General features: G+C 43.8%; 1 protein-coding gene across 1 annotated transcript in view; it reads left to right on the forward strand.

Moving 5' to 3' along the window:
• C2CD3 (C2 domain containing 3 centriole elongation regulator) overlaps positions 1 to 21,851 on the forward strand; it is a 374,295-nt gene that overhangs the window by 15,677 nt on the left and 336,767 nt on the right. The window contains exons 3-4 of the mRNA XM_030200012.1: positions 1,427 to 1,584; positions 18,287 to 18,504. Coding sequence (XP_030055872.1) covers positions 1,427 to 1,584; positions 18,287 to 18,504 — 376 coding nt within the window. The remainder of the gene's footprint in view (positions 1 to 1,426; positions 1,585 to 18,286; positions 18,505 to 21,851) is intronic.

Below are 21,851 nucleotides of genomic sequence, written 5' to 3' on the forward strand. Positions count from 1 at the left end.
TGTTCCATGTATAACATTTTCCGCTTTAGGATCTTTTGCTCCCTCTACTTTATTTTGTAACTAAATTTACCGGGGTTTAACACCTTCCAGATTTTGTAAGCCACATTGAGCCAGCAGTTGTGTTGGGATAATGTGGGGTATAAGTGTATTAAATAAATAAAATATGATGTACTCCATTTTATTCTTTATTCCTTTCATAATAATGTCTAACATTCTATTTGTTGTTGGCTGTCACTGTACACAGAGCAGAGGATTTAATTGTATTGTCCACAAGGCCTAGGTCCTTGGGTGGTGACTGGTTCTCATAATTCAAAACACAATATTGAAGTACTAGAGAACTTTTGTGCAGATTTGAGGGAATGCTGGTTTGAACTGTTTTCTGCATTTTGAGATATTTTATTTTTTTTTATTTTAGTTACATTTGTACCCCGCGCTTTCCCACTCATGGCAGGCTCAATGCGGCAGGCAATGGAGGGTTAAGTGACTTGCCCAGAGTCACAAGGAGCTGCCTGTGCCTGAAGTGGGAATCCAACTCAGTTCCTCAGTTCCCCAGGACCAAAGTCCACCACCCTAACCACTAGGCCACTCCTCCACTGTTGCTACTATTTGAGATTCTACATGGAATGTTGCTATTCCACTAGCAACATTCCATGTAGAAGTCGGCCCTTGCAGATCACCAATGTGGCCGCGCAGGCTTCTGCTTCTGTGAGTCTGACGTCCTGCACGTACGTGCAGGACGTCAGACTCACAGAAACAGAAGCCTGCGCAGCCTTCTACATGGAATGTTGCTAGTGGAATAGCAACAACATTCCATGTAGAATCTCCAATAGTAGCATCATTCCATGTAGAATCTCCAATAGTATCTACTTTATTTTTGTTACATTTGTACCCTGGGCTTTCCCACTCATGGCAGGCTCAATGCGGCTTACATGGGGCAATGGAGGGTTAAGTGACTTGCCCAGAGTCACAAGGAGCTCCCTGTGCCTGAAGTGGGAATCGAACTCAGTTCCCCAGGACCAAAGTCCACCACCCTAACCACTAGGCCACTCCTCCACTCCTATAGGGTCAGAGAATAGTCAGAGAAGGGAAGGGAGTCCGAAATACGAGAAATAAGTTGTCTTTTACATCAGTAACTTGTTGATAAACTGTGTAGCACTGCCAAGGTCTGACATGCACTGTACTTTAGCTGGTGATATATTAAGGGTAAGGCTGTTTAAAAAAAAACTGTGATATTATTTTTTAAGAATATAAACTTCAGAATAAAATTGATATGCAAAGCAGTATATTTAATTTTATGACTTGGGCAATAAGACACTAAAACTGATGAAAAGATGTGGTTTTCCATTCAGCACGTGTATCACAAATGGATATCATTTATTAAATTATATGTATAATCTAATCTATCTTGACTGTTTATCTGCTCTAGATATGGACGTGCTTGTACTGGAGGTGATGACCAAACTTGATCATCTTCCTATTGGAAGAGTCCAAGTCCAGGGGCTGCCACATCTGTCTCCAGATCATCCAATTGGTGGATTTTTCACAATTGTTTCACCAACATCCGAGAAACTTGGGGAACTTAAGGTAGTTACTGTATTTTAAATATATTATTTTCATCAATCATTTGTTTGCTGGAAAAAGCTACTGTGTTCAATGAGGCAGTCAAAAGATGTCCCATGAATCAATATAAACATAGTTAGATGACGGCAGAAAAACACCTGCACGGTCCATCCAGTCTGCCCAAGAAGATAAATTCATATGTGCTACTTTTTTATTTGTACTGTCCTCTTCAGTGCACAGACCGTATAAGTCTGGCCAGCCCTATCCCCGCCTCCCAACCACCAACCCCGCCTCCCAACCACCAGCTCTGGCACAGACCCTATAAGTCTGCCCAGCACTATCCCCGCCTCCCAACTACGTTCCGCCTCCCACCACCAGCTCTGGCACAGACCGTATAAGTCTGCCCAGCACTATCCCTGCCTCCCACCACCGGCTCTGGCACAGACCGTATAAGTCTGCCCAGCACTATCCCCGCCGCCCAACCACCAGCCCCGGCACAGACCGTATAAGTCTGCCCAGCACTATCCCCACCTCCCAACCATCAGCCCCACCTCCCGATCTTGACTAAGCTCCTGAGGATCCCTTCCTTCGCACAGGATTCCTTTATTCTTATCCCACGCATGTTTGAATTCCGTTACCGTTTTTATCTCCACCACCTCCCGCGGGAGGGCATTCCAAGCATCCACCACCCTCTCCGTGAAAAAATACTTCCTGACGTTCTTCTTGAGTCTCTTATGACCCTCTACCATCTATATCTAGTAACCTATTAACTCATCCTACTGATACGCAGCCATCTCTGAACCCTCCCCCCCCCCCCCACCAAAAGCACCCCACTCATCCTTCATACTTACCTGCTAAACAAACATATTAAGTGGATTACATATGCAATTCATTTTATGTTTCAACTTTTTTATTGATATTATATACATATTATCACCTCTATAATCCAGGTTCGACAACATGTCTCCCCAATGTTTCCAAACTTACAACTCAGTGATATCATCCATCAACGAACAGTTAAACAGTTTTTTATCCCCCTCCTTTACCCCCCCTTTTTCCCCCCCCCCTCCCTCCCCCTCCCCTCCCCCTAAGACAGAGATCATTCAAGGGGTTTTTATCACATTCTATATCCTCCTTAAGTACAAATATATATTCTTGTATCTAACATGTCAAGTTCAAGAGCAGGCTGCGACCACGTGGGCTCAACGTATCTACATAGCTATTCCAAATTTGCATAAAGGCTTTTTTCTTCTTGAGGGATCCCCGCGCCTCTCTGGCTTCCCATGTGGCTAACAAATGAATTTGATTTCTCCATTGCCAGTAGGACGGGGGGTCCGGAGATACCCATTGTTGTAATATAGTTTTCTTGGCCACTAAACATATTTTCCGACACCAAATCCTTATCCCTTTATCTTTCATCCGAAACCCTGACTGTGTGTCCAGTACATAATGGTCCCAGGACCCTCGTAATACTCGTCCCACTATAGTGGACATATACGACTGTATCCTACTCCAGAAGGCTCTGATCTTTACACATCCCCAAAAGGCATGATACAGCGTGTGTACTGCAGCATTACATTTAACACAACTTGTACTACTTCCAGGGTTTATATGTGCAAGTTGTTGTCTGGAGAAGTAAGCTCTCATAACTCCTCGGTAACCACATTCTCTCAACTTCTCATCCACCGTAAGGGCGGGAATGTTTCTCAAAGTAGCTCTTACATCCCAAGTCTCCAATTTCCCTCCTGATTCCCTTTCCCACTGTTGTTTAATAGACTGAAATTTCTTGGGCATGGATATTAAAGTTAATGCCTTATGTATTGCCGACACTGTCGCCCCAGTAAACTCCAGCTTTTGGAAAAACTCTCGCACTTTCTCTTCCACTTTCATCTGCAGAGCTAGTTGGTCTAAGCTTAGAATATAATGTTTAATCTGGGCGTATGCAAACCTATCTCCCCAATGTGTGCCCAAGCTATTTTGTACCTCCTCAAATTTCATCATCTTCCCTTCCCCATCCAACATGTGTTCTATCCTTGAAATCCCTTGAGCTTCCCACCTACAAAACGCCACATTCTCTCTTCCCGGATCAAAGTTCAAGTTACCCCTTATTGACAGTAACCCCGTAATTGTGGCTTTTCCCCCCAAAAGTTTGACAAACCCTCTCCATGTCTCCCTCAATGGCTGTAGCAGCACACACTGCTTGAGGCCTATGGGCAGGCCTCGCCGTTCTTGATGTAGCAATGTTAAAAGGTTGTGAGGAGCAAAGTATTCTAGTTCCATCTCTACCGGAGTGTAATCCTCTGCTTTGTTCACCCAATCCCCTATATGTCTCAATAGACAAGCATTATTATAGCTACGCAGGTCAGGTAAACCTAGTCCCCCACTCTGCCATCCCCCCATCAAAAATTGCATTTGCAATCTGGGTTTTTTCTTTGCCCAGCAAAATTGACTAAAAGCCCTATTAACTTTCTTCAAATCCTTCTGTAAAAGCCGAAGAGGCAGCGTTTGCATGGCATAAAGCCATTTCGGAAAAATCATCATGCGAATTAAATTTATTCTGCCTCTCAGTGATATAGGTAGCCCTACCCAGTTAGCAAGATGTTTCTTCGTGTCTGATAATAGGTTATTTACATTGAGCGTATACAGCTGCGTAGTGTCCATAGTTAGTCTAATCCCTAAGTATTTAAAGGAATCTGTCGCCCAACTCAGGGGAAATCCCTGTCTCCATCCCTGTTTTACTTCTTCTGAGGAAGCTAATGCCTCTGATTTCAAGAGATTCAGTCTAAAGCCTGCGTAGTCCCCATATTCCTCAAACGTTTCCATTAAATTATGAAGGGAGTTCTGAGGCTCAGTAATCATTACTAGTAGATCGTCTGCAAAAGCTGCTATCTTAAAGGGATATTTACCAATGGGCATCCCTTTTATCAAAGGATTTTCTATGATGGTACGGATCAAAGGATCCAAGGTCAGCACAAAGAGTAATGGGGATAATGGGCATCCCTGTCTGGTACCTCGCCTTATCGGGAAAGTCTCTGTCTCCAACCCATTAACTCGTATTGTTGCCCTCGGGTCGTGATATAAAGCTTTAATTACTGATGTAAAGCGTCCCGTGATTCCATAGCCTTCTAACGTGGCGAAGAGAAACTCCCAGTGCACTCTATCAAACGCTTTTTCGGCGTCAAAGCTGATGAGTAGCGCTGGTGTATTATTTCTTTTTCTCATCTCTAATGCCCCTAGAATTCGTCTTATATTCTTAACAGACGTCCTTCCTTTTACAAACCCTACTTGTGCCTCATGTATTAGATTTGGCAGCACTTTCGCTAACCGATTTGCCATTATTTTTGCTAACAGTTTCACCTCCACATTTAACAGTGATATCGGTCGATATGATTCCGGTATCTGTGGATCCCTGCCAGGTTTTGGTATCACTGTAATTTGTGCCCTGGAAAGATTTACCGGTAATCTTTCTATATCTATTGTCTTATTAAAGTATTTAGTAAGCGCAGGCGTAATCTTCTCTCTCATAAGTTTATAAAATTCCATGCGCATCCCATCTGGTCCTGGGGCCTTCAACAATTTCCCTCTCGTTATTTCCAAATCTACTTCCTCTTCTTGAATTGGACTGTTCAGCATATCTCTTTCCCTTTGAGTTATACCTGGGAGTTGTAGTGTGTCTAAATAAAGAGAGCCCTGGAGCCCTTGGTCCATTGGTGTTTCATATAATTGTTTATAGAATCTGGCAAAGATTTCACCTATCTTCTCATCCTGCCTTACGATCTGTCCCTGACTATCTCTCATTTGTAGTATCCGCCCATTTTGTGGTTTAGGTCTGGCCAAGCGTGCCAACATGCGCCCTGATTTATTACCATATCTATGTAGTTGGAATCTATAATAGTTTTGCGATTTAATTGCTCGCATGTGCAGTAATTCATTAAGAGCCACCTGCAATTCCAATAGCTTAGTACGTTGCTCTGGCTGGTTTGTTTTCCCATATGACTGTCTCGCTCTACAGATCATAGAGCTCAATCTTATTATTTCCCTGTTTCGGGCCTTTCGTACATGATGTGTATGGCTAATAATTTCGCCCCGAAGAACCGCCTTGGCGGCATCCCAGAACAGCAAGGGGTCAGTCTCGTGTTCCTGGTTTAATGTCTTATACTCCTCCCAGCTTTTCTGAAGCTTTTCACCCAGCTGTCTATCTGTAGATAGTTCCAGGGGGAACTGCCAGGATCTTTGTTTGGTATTTCTATTAGGCATCTCCCATTCCATATATACCCAGGCATGATCTGATATTGTGTATGGTCCTATATTTGTTGTAACCACCTGTCCAAATAAGTCTCTAGTGAGAAGTAAATAGTCTATTCTGGCTTGTGATGCATGTGCGCGAGAATGATGTGTAAAATCTCTCTCTGAGGGGTTAAGCATCCTCCATATGTCTATCAAATCTGCCATTTTCCCCAGTCTTTTTAATCCCTGGTTAGACGCTGTCCCATCCCTCCTCTGTCCTTGGGTACTATCTATCGCTGGTTCCCACACAGTATTAAAGTCTCCACCAACTATTATAGGTAACCCAGCATATTTCATCAGATGGCCTATTATCGAGTTATAAAATTTTTTATCATACTGATTAGGTGCGTATAAGTTGCAGATCACACTCTTCTGTCCATCTACTTCAAGCTCTACTATGACATATCTCCCTCCGGGGTCTATCGTGAGGGGTCTCACTGATGTTGCCACTCCTTTCCGTACTAAAATCGCCACTCCCCCTCTTTTTCCCATCGCATTTGCGGCTATGCAGTCTTGTACCCACCAGGTGCGCAGCTTAGCATGTTCCTCCTTGCTTAAATGTGTCTCTTGTAACAGTGCCACATCAATTTTATATCTTTGTAATTGCTGTAAAATTTTAGATCTTTTAATGGGTGAGTTGATCCCGCCCACATTCCACGTGATCAACTTAACCATTGAAGCCCAAATTGGTCTTCATCAAATTTTACATAATTTCTTACTCCTAAACCTACCCGGGGGGCATCCCAGCCACTGCCCTCCCGGGACAAATCTTGTGATGTACCCACATATTCATCCATTGTTGTTCCTTCCCTCCCTTTTTCTTGGGCCTCTTCCCCTGCAATATCCCCTTGTGTCTCTTTTAGTGTGTCCAGCTCCCTTCTCATTTCCCTCTTCCCTCCCCTATCTTTGTCCCTCCTCCCCTCTACTCCCTCCCGTCCCCTTGCCCCCTCCCCCCCTCTTTTGGCCGTTCCCTGATAGGGAATCCCCACGTATAGGCACCCCCCAACCTCCCTCCCCCTATTCAATGTCTGTTTTGTGTTGTGTCTCCTTATCTTAAAAGAAATAGGGAGATGATAACTTCAACATATTGGTTCTTTAACATTCACAGATATTTTAACTTCAACCCATACTCACACACATTCCTTACTCATTCCATCTCTCAATTCTCCGTTCTTCATCCAGTCCATAGGCTTGTGCCCCAGTTACCTCCTTCTCTCAAAACTGTTAACTCTATAACAACTGTAATACCCTCTTCTATTATACTGGCCACTAGCCCATGTACCGATAGTTATCAGGCATAAATGTCATTATAGTCCACGATAGCTTCTTTCATTATCTCCTGTTATCCTTCTACATTTCTTAATCTGGTACTCCTCCGCTCCGGTTGTTCCCCTCCTCCTGTGCCATCTGCTCCACAAAGTCCTTGGCTTCTTCTGGCTTTTCAAAAGTGCGAGTTGTTCCCTCGTGCGTTATCTTTAAAATCGCTGGATACATCAGAGTGAAGCGTTTCTTCATTGCAAAAAGTTTTGAGCAGATTGACGAGAAAGCTTTCCTTTTTCCCGCCACTCCCACTGAGTAATCCTGAAAACAGATAATACGTTTGTTTTCAAACATCAGATTTTTCTCTCCTCGTGAAGCCTGTAAAATCCACTGCTTATGAGCAAAATTTAAGACTTTCAAAATGACCACACGTGGTCTTGAATCCGTATCTCTGCGTGTTCCCAAGCGATGTGCCCTTTCCACTCTCAGTGGGCCTAAATCAGGGGGAAATTTCACTTGCTCCATTAACCAGCGTTCCAGAGCTGATGTTAAATCCCTGCCCCCCAACTTTTCAGGGAGGCCCACCAAACGGAGGTTGTTTCTGCGGGACCTATTTTCCAGGTCCTCTATCTTTTGTTCCAAAGTCTCCACTGTTCTTAAAAGTGTTTTTTTGTGTCTCTTCCACTTCCATTACCCGGTCTTCCACCTCTCCTGTTCTCGTCTGGAAGGCAACACATTCGCGTGTGAGATCTTCCATTCTCGTCTGTAGTATTTCCAATTTCGTAGCAATTGGTGTAAGTCGCCGTTCTAGTAAATCTTCTAAAACCGCTGTCATCTCTGTTGTTATTTCAGAGACCCAGATCGAAGCCACTGTCGGGTCCGCGCTGCTGGATGCGGCGGCCATCTTAAGATCCGTTGTCTTTTGGCGCAACTTATCTTTCTGTGCTGTTTTAGACGCCATCTCCCCTTGTTTTTAAGCTATTATTTACGTGTCCTTAATCAGCTCCGTTTCCCGTTCCAGGAATGGATTTCAGCTAAGCGGAATCGTTATTCAATGCGCGTGGGGGAGAGGTCAGGTGCCGGAGAAGCGTTCAGATGCAACCGCTTTCCAGCATGGCGTCACGTGGTCCCCCTATGCAATTCATTTTAAAACCATACTCCGTACTCTTGGTGGCAAGGTTTGGATATAGGCCTCCCAAAGAATCAGAAATCTTTTCCCAGCCTCCCTGACTTCCAACGTTATCCTGAATCCAGTGTTGGATTAAACATTTCTTCCCAAGTGCCCAAGTTTATGAAAAAGCAAACTTCTTCCCTTACCAAGAGTTTCACATCTATCTGCCCTTCCAAACAGCATACTCCCAAGGACAGAGTTGTAGAGGTTTGCTTCTTGACTTGTATGTGTTCCAAAATTGCATCGATTAAAATGATTTAAAGTAATTTAACAAAAGACAGAGAATGGTTGCCTTAATTTTGGATGTAATTTTCATGACTTGACTTATCACAGTTTTAGTATCGTTTATATGACTAGTGTGTAGATGTGCATGTTAGTTTGAACCATTGCTCTTCTTTTGCTTGACTCATTTTGGTATCAAATCTTTAGATAGTCAAAGCAATTCAGGGGAAAGCTACCAAAGTGTCACCAGGTTACTGCTACTGCTGCTTTCTTCCTACTTTTTCCAGTGGTGCAAACACTCCTCACTAGCACTGTTGGTAAATTCTGTCTTAAGTGAAAAACAAAACCTAATCATTGTACTGTCTTTGTTTATTCCTCATTTCTTCCAAGAACAACTCAAGGCAAGTTAAAATGAGGTACACTAATTATTTCCACGCTCCAAGAGGGTTTAGAGTCTAAGTTGTACCTGAGGTAATGGAGAACAAGGTTACAAAGAGCATCAGTAGGAGGAGCAGGGTTTGAATCCTGGTTCACAGCCTACTCTTCTTAATCAGTAGGCTGCTTCTCCATTTTATTTATTTTTTAAATATTTGTTTTCAAAATTTTACAACAGTGTACTGCAGTATAGTGCAAAACCAGGTACAAACATTAAACATTCTTATGAAACCGTCAGGTTCTTCCAGACATATACCCTTATAAGTTCCTCCTATAGAAACGCATATTTCTAAAGTCACTCCATAAGTTCCCCCAACCCCAAACTGTGCAAAAAGGAATAACATTATCACATTAATATGAAAGTAAATTTAAACCTTCTTGGTATATAGGGAGATGTCTCCAACCCACCCCCCTCTCAGGTATGGGTGTATAGTGTGCTCATGCCGTGTATCTGGTAACCCTCTACAATTGGTCTTGGTTAAAATTGTCCGTAGTGCCTGAAGATTGCAGGGTGGCCAATGTAATGCTGATTTTTAAAAAGGGTTCCGGGGTGATCCGGGAAATTACAGACCGGTAAGCCTGACTTCAGTGCCGGGCAGAATAGTGGAAACTATTATAAAGAATAAAATTACAGGAACACATAGACAAACATGGTTTAATGAGAGAGTCACCATGGGTTCAGCCAAGGTATGTTTTACCTCACCGATTTGCTTAATTTCTTTGAAGACGTGAATAAACGTGAGCCAGTTGATAGTGTGTCTAGATTTTCAGAAAACATTTGACAAAGTTCCTCATGAGAGACTCCTGAGAAAATTAAAAAGTCATGGGATAGGAGGCAATGTCCTTCTGTGGATTAGGAATCGCTTATTGGACAGAAAACAAGAGGGTAGGGTTAAATGGCTATTTTTCTAATAAATGTACTATCCTCTCGCACCGAGGCTTATGTCTCCCAAGTGCTGCCCGGGAGGGGAGGGTTAGGACAGCTGTTGTAGTTGGTGATTCAATCATTAGGCATATAGATAGCTGGGTGGATGTGAGGATCGCCTGGTGACTTGCCTGCCTGGTGCGAAGGTGGCGGACCTCACGCGTCACTTAGATAGGATTTTAGATAGTGCTGGGGAGGAGTTGGCTGTCTTGGTACATGTGGGTACCAATGACATAGGAAAATGTGGGCGAGAGGTTCTGGATGTCAAATTTAGACTCTTACGTAGAAAGCTCAAATCCAAAACCTCTAGGGTAGCATTTTCTGAAATGCTACCCGTTCCACGCGCAGGGCCCAAGAGACAGGCAGAGCTCCGGAGTCTCACTTCGTGGATGAGATGACGGTGCAGGGAGGAGGGTTTTAGATTTGTTAGGAACTGGGCAACATTCTGGGGAAGGGGGAGCCTATTCAAAAGCATGGATTAATGAGACAAAGTCAACATGGATTTACTGAAGGGAAATCTTGCCTCACCAATCTACTACATTTCTTTGAAGGGTGAACAAACATGTGGATAAAGGTGAGCTGGTTGATATTGTGTATCTGGATTTTCAGAAGGTGTTTGACAAAGTACCTCATGAAAGACTCCAGAGGAAATTGGAGAGTCATGGGGTAGGAGGCAGTGTTCTATTGTGGATTAAAAACTGGTTAAAAGATAGAAAACAGAGAGTAGGGTTAAATGGTCAGTGTTCTCAATGGAGAAGGGAAGTTAGTGGGGTTCCCCAGGGGTCTGTGCTGGGACTGCTGCTTTTTAACATATTATAAATGACCTAGAGATGGGAGTAACTAGTGAGGTAATTAAATTTGTTGATGACACGTAGTTATTCAAAGTCGTTAAATCGCGGGAGGATTGTGAAAAATTACAAGAGGACCTTACGAGACTGGGAGGCTGGGCATCTAAATGGCAGATGACGTTTAATGTGAGCAAGTGCAAAGTGATGCATGGACCCGAATTATAGCTATGTCATGCAAGTTTCCATGTTAGGAGTCACGGACCAAGAAAGGGATCTAGGTGTCGTCGTTGATGATACATTGAAACCTTCTGCTCAGTGTGCTGCTGCAGCTAAGAAAGCAAAGAGAATGTTAGATATTATTAGGAAAGGAATGGAAAACAAAAAATGAGGATGTTATAATGCCTTTGCATCGCACAAGTGACTGAAATCTCGATCTGTGGGATGGATCCACTCGGGGCCTCTGCTCAAGGTGCCGCGCGCCGTTAGGCGCGCGAAAGCTTTCCTTCTAATAAGTTCTGGGAGAAGAGGATATTTCTCTGGTAAGTGAACAAATTTTGCTTGTGCTTTCGGAATTTGAAGATTGGGGTTTAAAGGAGGAACTGTAAGTTAGTGATAGGCTGATATCCTTAATACTTTAGCAAGTTTTAAATTACGGAAAAACTCAAAAAACACTAAGATGGAGTCAGCAGTCCAGCAGCGAGAGGGGTGCTATCCAGTCTTTTGCATTGAGTGTCACATGTATGATTATCTCCCAATTGGTGAGGTGTCATATGTGTGTGCCCGATGCAAAGAGCTCCTAGCTCTCAGAGAACGTGTCCGTTCCCTTGAGGCTAGAGTAGCAGACTTGATGGAGCTGAGGGAGACAGAGAGGTACATAGAGGAGACCTACAGGGATGTTGTAGAGAAGTCCCACCTCCAGTCAGGTAGCCCCTGTGCTACCTTGGAGGAGGGAGGTCTCCTAGAAGGAGAGCATCACCCTGGTGAAGTAGGAAGTACTCCTGTAGCCAGGACCTGCCCACCAGGGGATGTATTATCCTTTCGCACCGAGGATATATCTCCAAATGTTGCCCGGGAGGGAAAGGTTAGGACAGCTGTTGTACTTGGTGATTCGATCATTAGGCATATAGATAGCTGGGTGGCTGGTGGACGTGAGGATCGCCTGGTGACTTGCCTGCCTGGTGCGAAGGTGGCGGACCTCACGTGTCACCTAGATAGGATTCTAGATAGTGCTGGGGAGGAGTCCGCTGTCTTGGTACATGTGGGTACCAATGACATAGGAAAATGTGGGAGAGAGGTTCTGGAAGCAAAATTTAGGCTCTTAGGTAGAAAGCTGAAATCCAGATCCTCCAGGGTAGCATTTTCTGAAATGCTACCTGTGCCACGCGCAGGGCCCAAGAGACAGGCAGAGCTCCAGAGTCTCAATGCGTGGATGAGACGATGGTGCAGGGAGGAGGGCTTTAGATTTGTTAGGAACTGGGCAACATTCTGGGGAAGGGGGAGCCTATTCCGAAAGGATGGGCTCCATCTTAACCAGAGTGGGACCAGGCTGCTGGCATCGGCGTTTAAGAAGGAGATAGAGCAGCTTTTAAACTAGAAATGGGGGGAAGGCCGACAGTCGCTCAAAAGAGCATGGTTCGGGATAAGGTATCTTTCAAAGATATCACCATAACAGGGAAGATAGAGTATCCTGATAGTGAGGTTGCAAAAGAGATTGTAGTAGATCGGGTATCTTTAAATAACAATAAAAATCAGACAAAAGATTGCCAATTAATACTGTCAAGTACTAAGCATGATGTACTTAGGAACAACAAACATAGTTTGAAATGTCTATATGCGAATGCCAGGAGCCTAAGAAATAAGATGGGGGAGTTAGAATATATTGCACTAAATGAAAAATTAGATATAATAGGCATCTCTGAGACCTGGTGGAAGGAGGATAATCAGTGGGACACTGTCATACCGGGGTACAAATTATATCGTAGTGATAGGGTGAATCGGATTGGTGGAGGAGTAGCATTGTATATTAACGAGAGCCTTGAATCAAATAGATTGAAAATTCTGCAGGAAGCAAAACACTCCTTGGAATCACTGTGGATTGAAATTCCATGTGCAAAGGGGAAAAGGATAGTGATAGGAGTGTACTACCGTCCGCCTGGCCAGGACGAACAGACGGATGCGGAAATGTTAAAGGAAATCAGGGACGCAAACAAACTGGGCAACACAATAATAATGGGGGATTTCAATTACCCGCATATAGACTGGGGTAATGTAACATCTGTACACGCAAGGGACATAAGATTTCTTGATGAAATCAAGGACAGCTTCATGGAACAGCTAGTTCAGGAGCCGACAAGAGAAGGAAAAATACTAGACTTAGTCCTTAGTGGTGCTCATGATCTAGTGCAGGGGGTAACGATACGAGGGCCGCTTGATAACAGTGATCATAATATGATCGGTTTTGATATTGGCATTGAAGGAAGTGAAACTAGGAAATCAAGTACGCTAGCGTTTAACTATAGAAAAGGTGATTACGACAAAATGAGAAAAATGGTGAAAAAAAGACTGAAAGGAGCAGCTCGCAGAGTAAAAAACTTGCATCAGGCGTGGATGCTGTTTAAAAACGCCATCCTGGAGGTTCAGGACAAATATATTCCACGTATTAGAAAAAAGGGAAAAAAGACTAAACGTCAGCCGGCGTGGCTAAACAGTAAGATAAAGGAAATCATTAGAGCCAAAAAACAATCCTTCAGAAAGTGGAGAAGAGAACCAACTGAAAGTAACAGGATAGATCATAAGGAATGCCAAGCCAAATGCAAAGCGGAGATAAGGAGGGCAAAAAAGGACTTTGAGAAGAAATTAGCGTTGGAAGCAAAAATACATAGTAAAAACTTTTTTAGATACATTAAAAGCAGGAAACCGGCCAAAGAGTCGGTTGGGCCGCTGGACGAAAATGGTGTTAAAGGGGCGATCAAGGAGGACAAAGCCGTAGCGGAGAAATTAAACGAATTCTTTGCTTCGGTCTTCACCGAGGAGGATTTGGGGGGGACACCGGTGCCGGAAAGAATATTTGAAGCGGGGGAATCGGAGAAACTAAACAAATTCTCTGTAACCTTGGAGGATGTAATGGGTCAGTTCAGCAAGCTGAAGAGTAGTAAATCACCGGGACCTGATGGTATTCATCCCAGAGTATTAATAGAACTAAAAAATGAACTTGCGGAGCTACTGTTAGAAATATGCAATCTGTCCCTAAAATCGAGTGTAATACCGGAAGACTGGAGGGTAGCCAATGTTACTCCGATTTTTAAGAAGGGTTCCAGAGGAGATCCGGGAAATTATAGACCGGTGAGTCTGACGTCGGTGCCGGGCAAGATGGTGGAGGCTATTATTAAGAATAAAATTGCAGAGCATATACAAAAACATGGACTGATGAGACAAAGTCAGCACGGATTTAGTGAAGGGAAGTCTTGCCTCACCAATCTAATGCATTTTTTTGAGGGGGTAAGCAAACATGTGGACAATGGGGAGCCGGTTGATATTGTATATCTGGATTTTCAGAAGGCGTTTGACAAAGTGCCGCACGAAAGACTCCTGAAGAAATTGCAGAGTCATGGAATCGGAGGTAGGGTATTATTATGGATTAAGAACTGGTTGAAAGATAGGAAGCAGAGAGTAGGATTGCGTGGCCAGTATTCTCAGTGGAGGAGGGTAGTTAGTGGGGTCCCGCAGGGGTCTGTGCTGGGTCCGTTGCTTTTTAATGTATTTATAAATGACCTAGAGATGGGAATAACTAGTGAGGTAATTAAATTCGCCGATGACACAAAATTATTCAGGGTCGTCAAGTCGCAGGAGGAATGTGAACGATTACAGGAGGACCTTGCGAGACTGGGAGAATGGGCGTGCAAGTGGCAGATGAAGTTCAATGTTGACAAGTGCAAAGTGATGCATGTGGGTAAGAGGAACCCGAATTATAGCTACGTCTTGCAAGGTTCCGCGTTAGGAGTTACGGATCAAGAAAGGGATCTGGGTGTCGTCGTCGATGATACGCTGAAACCTTCTGCTCAGTGTGCTGCTGCGGCTAGGAAAGCGAATAGAATGTTGGGTGTTATTAAGAAGGGTATGGAGTCCAGGTGTGCGGATGTTATAATGCCGTTGTATCGCTCCATGGTGCGACCGCACCTGGAGTATTGTGTTCAGTACTGGTCTCCGTATCTCAAAAAAGATATAGTAGAATTGGAAAAGGTACAGCGAAGGGCGACGAAAATGATAGTGGGGATGGGACGACTTTCCTATGAAGAGAGGCTGAGAAGGCTAGGGCTTTTCAGCTTGGAGAAGAGACGGCTGAGGGGAGATATGATAGAAGTGTATAAAATAATGAGTGGAATGGATCGGGTGGATGTGAAGCGACTGTTCACGCTATCCAAAAATACTAGGACTAGAGGGCATGAGTTGAAGCTACAGTGTGGTAAATTTAAAACGAATCGGAGAAAATTTTTCTTCACCCAACGTGTAATTAGACTCTGGAATTCATTGCCGGAGAACGTGGTACGGGCGGTTAGCTTGACGGAGTTTAAAAAGGGGTTAGATAGATTCCTAAAGGACAAGTCCATAGACCGCTATTAAATGGACTGGAAAAATTCCTCATTTTTAGGTACAACTTGTCTGGAATGTTTTTACGTTTGGGGAGCGTGCCAGGTGCCCTTGACCTGGATTGGCCACTGTCGGTGACAGGATGCTGGGCTAGATGGACCTTTGGTCTTTCCCAGTATGGCACTACTTATGTACTTATGTACTTATGTACTTATGTACATACATCTGTAACATTTAGAGCTGCATACAACAAGGTCACCCCTTTTGTGGGATCATATTTATGATTGAGTATTATGAGTTCCATCCATTTCTAGATAAACTACAAAAGTGAAATCACCCCCTATAATTTTAAGACAGTTAACCTGACGATTTTACCCACAGCTGGTGCTTCTGTATAATCACCAACCCACCAAGTTTGTAGTTTTCTATGTTCTATTTCAGTACGATGCGTTTCATGAAATATGGCAATGGTGGCCATACTTTTTTTTTTGTTTTTTTTTTAAATGTAGGCTTTGTAAGCTCTTCTTTTAATAGGAGATGAGAATCCCTATGAAGAATGTTAATGGTATCAAGTTATACCTGAATCAATAATCAATAGTAAGCTGTTTTGTAAACATAAAATAGGGGGATCCCATCCCAGCCTCCAGTATCTCCCCCCCTCCAGAGAAAAAAGAGATAAGAAAGTAGCCAGTCTTCATGCACTATCCCAGTGCAATCTGCAATGCAATCCACTCTTCCCAGTGTCATGTAATAGTTTGCTTGATTAACACAACCTGTGCACAATATGCAAGAAAAGTTTGAGCAGGCGTAATGTTCACACCTTCAATCTAGGTGCTTTTTCTGCAGGGTTTGTACTAATACTTTATAGAGATACATAACTACCTATTATAAAATTGGTTAAAAAGGAAGGAGGGAAATAAGGGATTTGATTTCTATTATCTCTATCTGTTTGCTTGTTATTTGCCATCATATACCAACAGTGGCATAGGAGGGGGGGGGGGGGCGGTCCGCCCTGGGTGCACACCGCGGGGGGGGGGGGGGGTGTCGTCTCTGTTGGTTCCTTGCTCCCTCTGCCCCGGAACAGGTTACTTCCTGTTCCGGGGCAGAGAGAGCAAGGAACCAATGGAGCCGACGCAGCTCCCAGCGACGTGGGCTCGGGGGCGGATCGGTCCTCCCGCCCGCCCCTCGATGCCAAAGTAAGTTACAATGCGCTCGGGGGGGGGGGGGGGGGGGGCGCTGTGCTGCACCCGTGGGGGGGGGGCACGGGTGCCAGCCGCCCCCACTACGGCACTGTATACCAATAAATATATTTCTTCATAAAACTGGTTAAAAATAGGAACCTTCACTTCCAAACCTAGGCGTCCTGTTATAAAATTACCCTCGATGCATTGGTGAGATTCTGTTCACTTCCACCTAGGCACCATAGCAGCTAGGTGCTATTTTTTTTAAGTTATCCCAGACAAGGATCTTTTTTTTCTTTAACTCTGTCATCTCTTTCAACATATGCTCAGTTCCGTGGCATATATACTATACTGGCAACCTCTATTTTGTTACTCAGCCTCTCTTTGCCTATCATTAACCAGAACCCCAAATGACTTGCAGCAGCTTAAAAGATCATAAACAGTTTTTGAGATTTTGTGGTATATGTGTATACATTTGCATATTCCTTATATTTCTAAATAGGCATGTGTGAGAGAGACCACACTCTCAGTGGTGGTGCAGTTAGGGCTTCTTTCAGCAGGTGGTGATAAATGGCTGTCTCAGAGAGGGGCAGAGCTCAGGCCAGAATGGAGTTAAATGCCCTGAGTAAATGTAGAGAGAGAGGCGCTGAGGACAGAGGTCTCCTGCAGAGGTCCTGAGGACAAGGATTCTCACAAGGTGGCGGAGTTCCGTGAAAGAAGGATGGCCCTAACTCAGACCTTGTATACTGAGTGAGAAGAAATCTGAAGCTTCTGCTTGAAGGAATTACAGGGCTGAGTGTTTGTAAGAAAGAAGACTGCCAAGGTAGGCTCAGAATCCCTTGGTTGCTAAACTATGGTTGTGAGTAATAAAGACATTGGATGATGTCACGATCCACATCCCGTTCAAAAGTAACTTAAACGAAATAACCAACGAGATCAACCAGAGCCTCCAAATCATGCATTCTTGGGCGGACTCATTCCAGTTAAAACTGAACACAGAAAAAACTCAATGTCTAGTTCTCACTTCCCAATACAACACAATCAACTACCCTACCATAACCACACCATACTGCACACTCCCTATTTCAGAAAATTTGAAAATTCTTGGGAGTCCATAAAGATTATTGAATCTGTGAAGAAATAGGCTTGTTTATTTCCCTTGTACAGAGTAATAGTTTGCCTTTTTGACCTTATGCTGCCCTCTGGTGTGTTTTCTGAGGGTTCCAGGCCACCTTGCCTAAGTCACGCTATCACAGCATGGAAATTCACTTTTTTACTAACAATTTATAAATTATTTAAAAAACCTAATCAACCTTTGTGTGTCTGCTACTTCTATTTTGTTTTCTTTTATTTATTTGTTTCTCTATTGCAGCTCTGTTTTTGGTCTAATTTTCTTGCTGTCATCGCTGCTGTTCTTTCCTTATCTCTTGTTACATCTCCCCTTTTATTACAACCCACACAGGGTACCTATTCTTTTCTCCCCTATGTATCACTTTCAGTCTTCTTTCTTTCCTCTCTCCCTGGATCTTTTTACTGTGTTCCAAGGTTTAAAACGAAGTTGGCCATGGCTAATTGAAGACATGGACGTTATCTGAGGCACCATGTTCATTCTACTTTGTGCCAGCTGCCCAATGTTGGGGGAGGGGTGGTGCTTATGGAATCTGTTGATGCAGAGAAAGCCTATGGTTTACCCAGCGTATGGGTTTGGGGTGGAAGAGAGAGAGAGAGGATTGCCTGACAGGGAAAGAGACAAGCTGTGAAATTGTGGGAAATCAGAGTCTGGGTCTGTCACTGTGACTAGCATTCAAAATAATAATGACCTAACTTTAAGATACATCATCTTACATTGTTTTTTGTTTTTTTGTTCCAGGTATCTCTAGCATTGGAACCTTTGTCAGACACCTATGACAGTAGCAGCTCCCTCCTTAGTACTGATATAAGCTTAGACACAGCCATCCCAAAACAAGCACTTCAGGGAAGGGATGAATTCAGTAAACCAACGCTGGTTGTTGCTTCTGATCCACAGAAATTAGCTGGAACTGTTAGCGGGAAAGAATCTGTGAGCAACAGTAGGGCAGCTACTCCTAGGTAATTATATTTGTTTCATTCTGAGTTTTCAATTCTTTATTTCTTTTAACTTTTCTCTTTGTTTTGTGAACGGGAAATGGTTAACTCAATTTCTTAAGAGTAAAACACTGCATTCAATAGAGAACATCCAAAAGTCAACATTCACAACCAATTAACCAGTAATCCTCTTCCATAGACCCCCCTTTCTCTTTCTCATAAATTATTTTTTTTTTCATTTATTTGTCTGAGGTTTTGTGAAGAGAGTGCAGTAAAGTATACAAATTCAAGAAAATGTGGGAGAAGCCCAGACAAATGTATTAGTGTCAGCAATCAAAGATAAAACTGGACATCAAGTAGGATTTGCAGTACTGTAACAAGAAAGCAAAATGATTAGAGAGAGTTGAAAGGTTGCTGTGGATAATGCTGCATGAGAGTAAAGTTTGAGCTGTCACTTCCAGGTTTTAGATGGAAGACTGAAGGGTTGTTATTAACTAAGAATTTTACTTTTCTTTTCATTCTGCTAGACCTGTCCAGACCAATGGGCTGTATCCCTCTACCAGCAGACTGAGGTAGAAAAACTGAACTGTTCAAGTGACATCACAGCTATAAGGGCTGGTGCACCCTAGACCCCCAGTATTTCTCTACCTCTAGCAGATGGTATAGGTTGATTTGATGCAGCAGGTTTTGCTCTGCTCAGCAGTTGTGTCCTTTGGCTGGTGTTCTTCTTGGGGTTTGGACCATGATCCTTACACCAGTTCAGCTTGGAGGGGTCTAACCCTACAGAGACTTGAGCCATTAGCTCATGGGCTATTGCTCAGTGAAGCATGATGACTGCAGTCCCTGCGGGGCCCATGCCGGCAGGAGGGGAGAGGAGCTAGGCTGACAGGCTTTATTCTATTAGCTGGTTGCAAGGCCTAGGCAGCAGAATGGGGACTCTGACTTGGAACAGGCTCTTTCTATTACATAGCTTCCCACTATTCCAGAACCTGTGGGATAGTTGTGTTCATCAACCAGTGGCTGGCGATACAGAACTGAAACTTAGCTGAGACATATCTCAAGGCGTCCTGTCCAGCTCCTCAGTATTTTCTGTTTCCAGTAGGTGGATGGATACACTTTTCAGCCTCTGGTTCTGAGTGATTTGTTCCTGGTCCATTTGGTCAACTGGTCACCTGTTAAGCTTTGCAGGTGGCTTGAGTCTGGAGGTCTTTAGAGCCCTGTCTCTGGTGCCCTGCAAATGTGATTCTTCTCTCTGTTCATCTGTCCCCTGTGAAGCTTGCCTTTTCCAGTATAACAACCTATTAAAAAAAGGTTTACTGGGGAGCGTAGAACAGAATGTCAGTCCTGATCCTGTGTAATCCTGTCCCTTGCCCCTGGGGAGGGGAAAACACTTCAGCCCTAGGGGCTGGAATAAGAGAGACAATCAGACTTAGGTGTAGGCGCAACCAGTAAAAATCTTTATTGGTATCTCAGTAAGCCAATACAAAATAATTGTTCTCTCTTGAGCAGGTTGTGACACAGAAAAAGCCAGATGCAAAGACTGAATAACAAAGTCTGCTCAGCAAAACTTTCCTAGCCATCACATGTATAATGTGATTTCTCAAAAACTAACTTATGATCATATATGGATTTTCCTGTTTCCTTCCATCACACAATATAGTAATATACAAAAATGGCAATTTCCTGTATTCTACCATCCTTTCCTACTTGTGTTCACATGCACACTTTGTGACAATTGGCTAATTCCTTATCAGTAATGCATGATCACAGCGTGGAAAACCAGCTAACAAATAAGTAGTATGAAACACCTGGTGTCCTTCCTCTCTGAACACATATTTCCGTTGGAACATCTTGGAGTCTGCAGGGTCCTCAGTCTCTCATCACCACCAAGGTTATATCCATGTGTATCTGCCGTATATGGGCCACATAGCCTCAGTTCCTCCTGTCACCTTGACATGTAACATGTACTTTCCATTTACTGAGAAAGCACTGTAGCTTACATACAGCTGCAGGAAGAAACTAAAAATCTGCTGATAACAGCAAGGCTAGGAAAACTGAGGGCCAGCAGGGCCACATTACAGGCCTAGTATAGGAAGGAATATACAATCCTTTCTCATCTGGGTTAAGACTTGTGGAGTCTGTGAGCTTGGGGGGACCAGCCAGCAGTGGTAAGTCCGACTAAATTTTGACTTAGAACCACATGGAAGACTGCAAGTTCTACTTGGTGCAGGGGAGGGATCGTGAACCACTGCTTGGGACCATTTTGTGCTGTGCTTGTGACAGGGTGAATGGCGACTCCCGTGAAAATAGTTGCAGTGCGTGCAAGCCAGGAATCCCACAGGACGCGGAGGAAATGATCGGTGGCAGCAGATTTTCAGATTTGGCAAAGCATGCAAATATGCAAGGGACCTTGGGCTCACCAGCAAGGCTGGTGCGCAGTTTGATGCAGAAGAGCGTGAAAACGGGCACTGTTTTGTCAGGGCTGACGTGGTGAGGAACAGCCTCTGGCTGATCATGTGCAGGCCACAGTTGCCATTTTACATCCTCAGGGCCCAACAGAGCATTCAGATGCATTGGAATCTTTCTTTTCCCTGGCATTTATATTCCTCTTACACCAGGCCTATTTACTGAAGCAGGTGCTTCAGTTTCTTGCCTCACTGCCCGTCTGGCACTTAAGAGATCTTGTTTAACCTCTTCTGCCAAGTCCTAGAGGTCTATCTCTGCTACTCCGTCCTTATCTGATGTGGCCTTGGTGGGTCATTCCATGTCAAGTGGTCTGGTGGTCCCTGCGCGACCATCACAGATTTCGATGAAATTTTCTGTGAACATTCATGCATGTCCCCAGTGAACATTGGTAAAGTTTTACGTTTGCCGGTGCAATACTTGCTGAGATAGTAATCTGTTTGACCCCATACTGCAGCCTTCGCTCAGGGACCACCAGACCACTTGACATGGAATGACACTGGTCTGTTCAGAGGAGCCATTGTTTAATGAGTCATTAGAGGAGGTAGATGATCCAAAAGTACTGAGGTTGTTTCATAAAGAGGAGCTCAATACTCGTATGTCTGAGACACTGGGAGTGCTTTCCATTGAGGAGCCTTCTACTTTGGCGTCAGGAGTTCCATCTTTGTGATAGGGCTGAGAGGTCCTTCTAAAGCCTTTTCAATGAATCCAGACATTAAGGACCTGAATACAATAGAATTGGCCTCACCAGATGCAGGGCTGAGAGATGGAAGAGCCATGACTCACCTCTACCCATTAGTTCTGGAGGAGGAAGATAAATTGCAGCTTCCCAGGGTGGACTCCCTTGCTAACAAGACCACTTTGCCATGGAAGAGGATATTGCCCTTAAAAGATTTACAGGATAAGAA

This window comes from Microcaecilia unicolor, chromosome 4 (assembly GCF_901765095.1).
Source record: "Microcaecilia unicolor chromosome 4, aMicUni1.1, whole genome shotgun sequence".
Lineage (NCBI taxonomy): Eukaryota > Metazoa > Chordata > Amphibia > Gymnophiona > Siphonopidae > Microcaecilia > Microcaecilia unicolor.